The sequence below is a fragment of the Rutidosis leptorrhynchoides genome, chromosome 3 (genome assembly GCF_046630445.1).
Source record: "Rutidosis leptorrhynchoides isolate AG116_Rl617_1_P2 chromosome 3, CSIRO_AGI_Rlap_v1, whole genome shotgun sequence".
Classification (NCBI taxonomy): domain Eukaryota; kingdom Viridiplantae; phylum Streptophyta; class Magnoliopsida; order Asterales; family Asteraceae; genus Rutidosis; species Rutidosis leptorrhynchoides.
Window position 1 is genome coordinate 507,230,064 of NC_092335.1, and position 3,040 is coordinate 507,233,103.

Consider the following 3,040-nt stretch of genomic DNA (forward strand, 5'->3'; position numbering starts at 1 on the left):
ACGTTCTAGTGAGGAGGTACTAACCTTCAAGGTACGACTGTTCAGCTTGGCCGGTTCAAAGCAGCATGCTCTTCCTACCTCCGATTCAATGGGGGTTATTGTTTTGACGGTGGTCCACAAACTATTTCCGATTATGATGTAATAATTGAACCAAGGTCCAACAGGCCGAGGAGAGTTAGCAAACTTCACCCATTGTACATATCTTTGCAGTACCCGTTAATGTTTTTCTTTGGCGAGCAAGGTTTCCATCCCGACTTGATGCTACGTGATATCCCTGGTTCACAAGGTGGTCGGGTGAAAAATGTCGATGAAAATGTGCTATAGCTATCAGATTCACGATAGGCTTAATGTTTACAGCCTCATGTTGCGGGCTGGGCGCCTATTCCAACAGTATGTTGTGACAGTTTATTGCAGTATAGAACTTGATCGGATGGATTATATTAGAAGGAAGCAGAAATATATACGCAATGAATACCTGTCCAGTTTGTACGATGCTATTAGCAGAGGTGACCAAACTGGTTCAGATGTCGGCAGCAGAACTATTCTTCCTGCTTCGTTTACTGGAGGGACCCATTATTTGTATAGCCATTATCTAGATGCTTTGGCCATTTGTCAGGTTTTTGGAACTCACGATTTTTTTTATCACTTTCACCTGTAATGCCAAGTGGCTTGAAACAACTTGGTATTTACGAGCTTTCCCACCCCTTAAGCCTTCAGATCGGGCTGACATTGTCTCTCATGTATTTTACATGAAAGTTAAAGAGTTTGCCATCTTCTTGTAGGAACATAAACTTCTAGGTGATTTTAGAGGAGGTACTGCTCGATTGTTTTTTTTTTTGGTTATTTTATATCATTTGTATTATACAGAATCATAATCGTCGTTTACTTTTATTTTTTCAGTGCTCTATACGATTGAATTTCAAAAAAGAGGTCTTCCGCATTGTCATATATTGTTGTGGCTACATTCTGCAACTTCAACTCCAATTACCGAACGTCTAGACAATTACATAAGCGCCGAACTTCCTGATCCCAGAACTGACCCAGCTGGGTATGCAGTAATCTCAGCTACTATGATGCACGGGCCACGTGGCAAAGAAAAACCTCGCGCACCATGTATGGAAGCTTTTACTTGTAAAAAGAAGTTTTCCAAGAAATATAATGAAAAGACTTTCTCCGATACCGATGGCCGTGCGCACTACCGAAGGCGTAGCACTGGCGTCTATACCACATAGAGTGGTGTTAAGCCAGAACAGCTACGTTGTACCTTATATTAGGCTGTTATGTATGACTTTTCAAGCACATATAAATGTTGAGTGCTGCGGTTCGACGACTCTCATTAAATATCTCTTTAAATACATCTCAAATAGTACCGATCGTGTGGCTGCTCGCATTTCAAAACCAGTAGGCAGCGGCAGCCAGAAGGCACCTGAAACTTCCCAGTCGGTTGATGAGATACAGAATTTCATAGATGCTCGCTTCATCTGCTCGCACGAAGCTTGCTGGCGCATTTTTAACTTCCCGATTCATAACCGCGAATTAGCTGTCCAGGTCCTCGCTGTTCATTTAAAAAACATGTAACTAATTAAGTTTCATGAACATCTACGACTCACTTCGATTGTTGAAAACAATATGACGAAAAAACTACTCTGACTGAGTGGCTACGTTATAACGCGTCCTCTTCTCTCGGAAAAGAACTCACCTATTTGGAATATCCATCCGCATTTGTTTGGTACCATGCAAAAAAATGTTGGATACAGAAAGCAAACATGAAGAAACCTTCTATTGGAAGAATATCCTACATACATCCTGCGTATGGAGAGGCTTTCTTCCTCAGAATGCTACTGTGCCATCAGAAGGGTTGCCAGAGTTTCGAAGATGTCAAAACTGTTAATAAAGCTCTCCATGGTACATATCGATCGGCTTGTGAAGCTGCTGGTTTGCTAGGTGATGATAAAGAATGGGCAACAGCACTTGAAGAAGCATCTGCGCATGCCACAGCTTCACAACTTCGCTCCCCTTTTTGCTCATATTTTGGTATACTGTCTTGTCAGTAATCCAGTCGAACTTTGGGAGAACCATTGGAAATTGATGTCCGACGACATACCACTACGCGCAGCCTCCACATTAAATATGTCGGCGCTACACATAAATGAGGAGGACATGCATTATTATGTTCTGTTCGAGGTCGAGGTACTTTTAAATCATTGTTCGTAGTCAATTTCAGATTATGCGCTGCCAACGTTACCATGTGACCTGCTTATTGATCTAGCAAACAGGTTAATCATGGAGGAAAAAAACTACAACTGTAAATCTCTTGACACCGAACGATTAGAACTAGAACGTAAGATGAACTCGGAATAGAAACAAGTGTATGAATTGGTAACCAATGCTTCGCTTTTTAACCAGCCTGAGTTGGTTTTTGTGTATGGACATGGCGGCATGGGCAAAACATTCTTATGGAAATCGATTATCACAGCATTGAGAGTAAGAGGGAAGATGTACTGGCCGTGGCATCGTTCGGTATTGCTTCTCTACTACTGCGATGGGGAAGAACCGCTCATTCTCGGTTCAAACTTCCATTGGACCTGACCGATTAATCAATGTGAAATATAAGGAAAAATACTCAGATGGCGAAACTGATCGACAGTACAGATCTAATTGTTTGGGATGAGGCACCAATGAACAGCAAACGCTGCTTCAAAGCTTTGACAGGAGCCTAAGAGACATTATAGACAATGACGACTCACCTTTTGGGGGAAAGTCTTTTCTTTGGAGTTATTTTAAACAAACGTTACCGGTAAAGAAAAATGGAAGTAAATCTGACATATTAGCTGCTTGCATCACAACTTCGCATCTGTGGCGAGGCTTCAAAGTGTTTGTTCTAACAAAAAATATGAGGTTGCTGCAACCAGGTATGTCGGCATCTAAAAAGGCAAGAAATGAGGAATTTTCAAGGTGGCTATTAAGTGTGGGAAACAGTGATGTAGGCACGCTTGATTTGGAGGACCCACTTAATAGCCGTTGGGCGTGTATTCCGAAT

General features: G+C 41.8%; 1 protein-coding gene across 1 annotated transcript; it reads left to right on the plus strand.

Annotated features, from left to right (window-relative positions):
• The first annotated feature begins 301 nt into the window (after positions 1-301).
• Positions 302-2,720, plus strand: LOC139901833 (uncharacterized). The gene is made up of 8 exons (XM_071884506.1): positions 302-616; positions 783-813; positions 901-1,188; positions 1,298-1,548; positions 1,758-1,987; positions 2,052-2,190; positions 2,407-2,520; positions 2,628-2,720. Exons 1-8 carry the CDS (start codon positions 302-304, stop codon positions 2,718-2,720), a joined length of 1,461 nt encoding a protein of 486 aa, XP_071740607.1.
• The last annotated feature ends 320 nt before the right edge of the window (positions 2,721-3,040 follow it).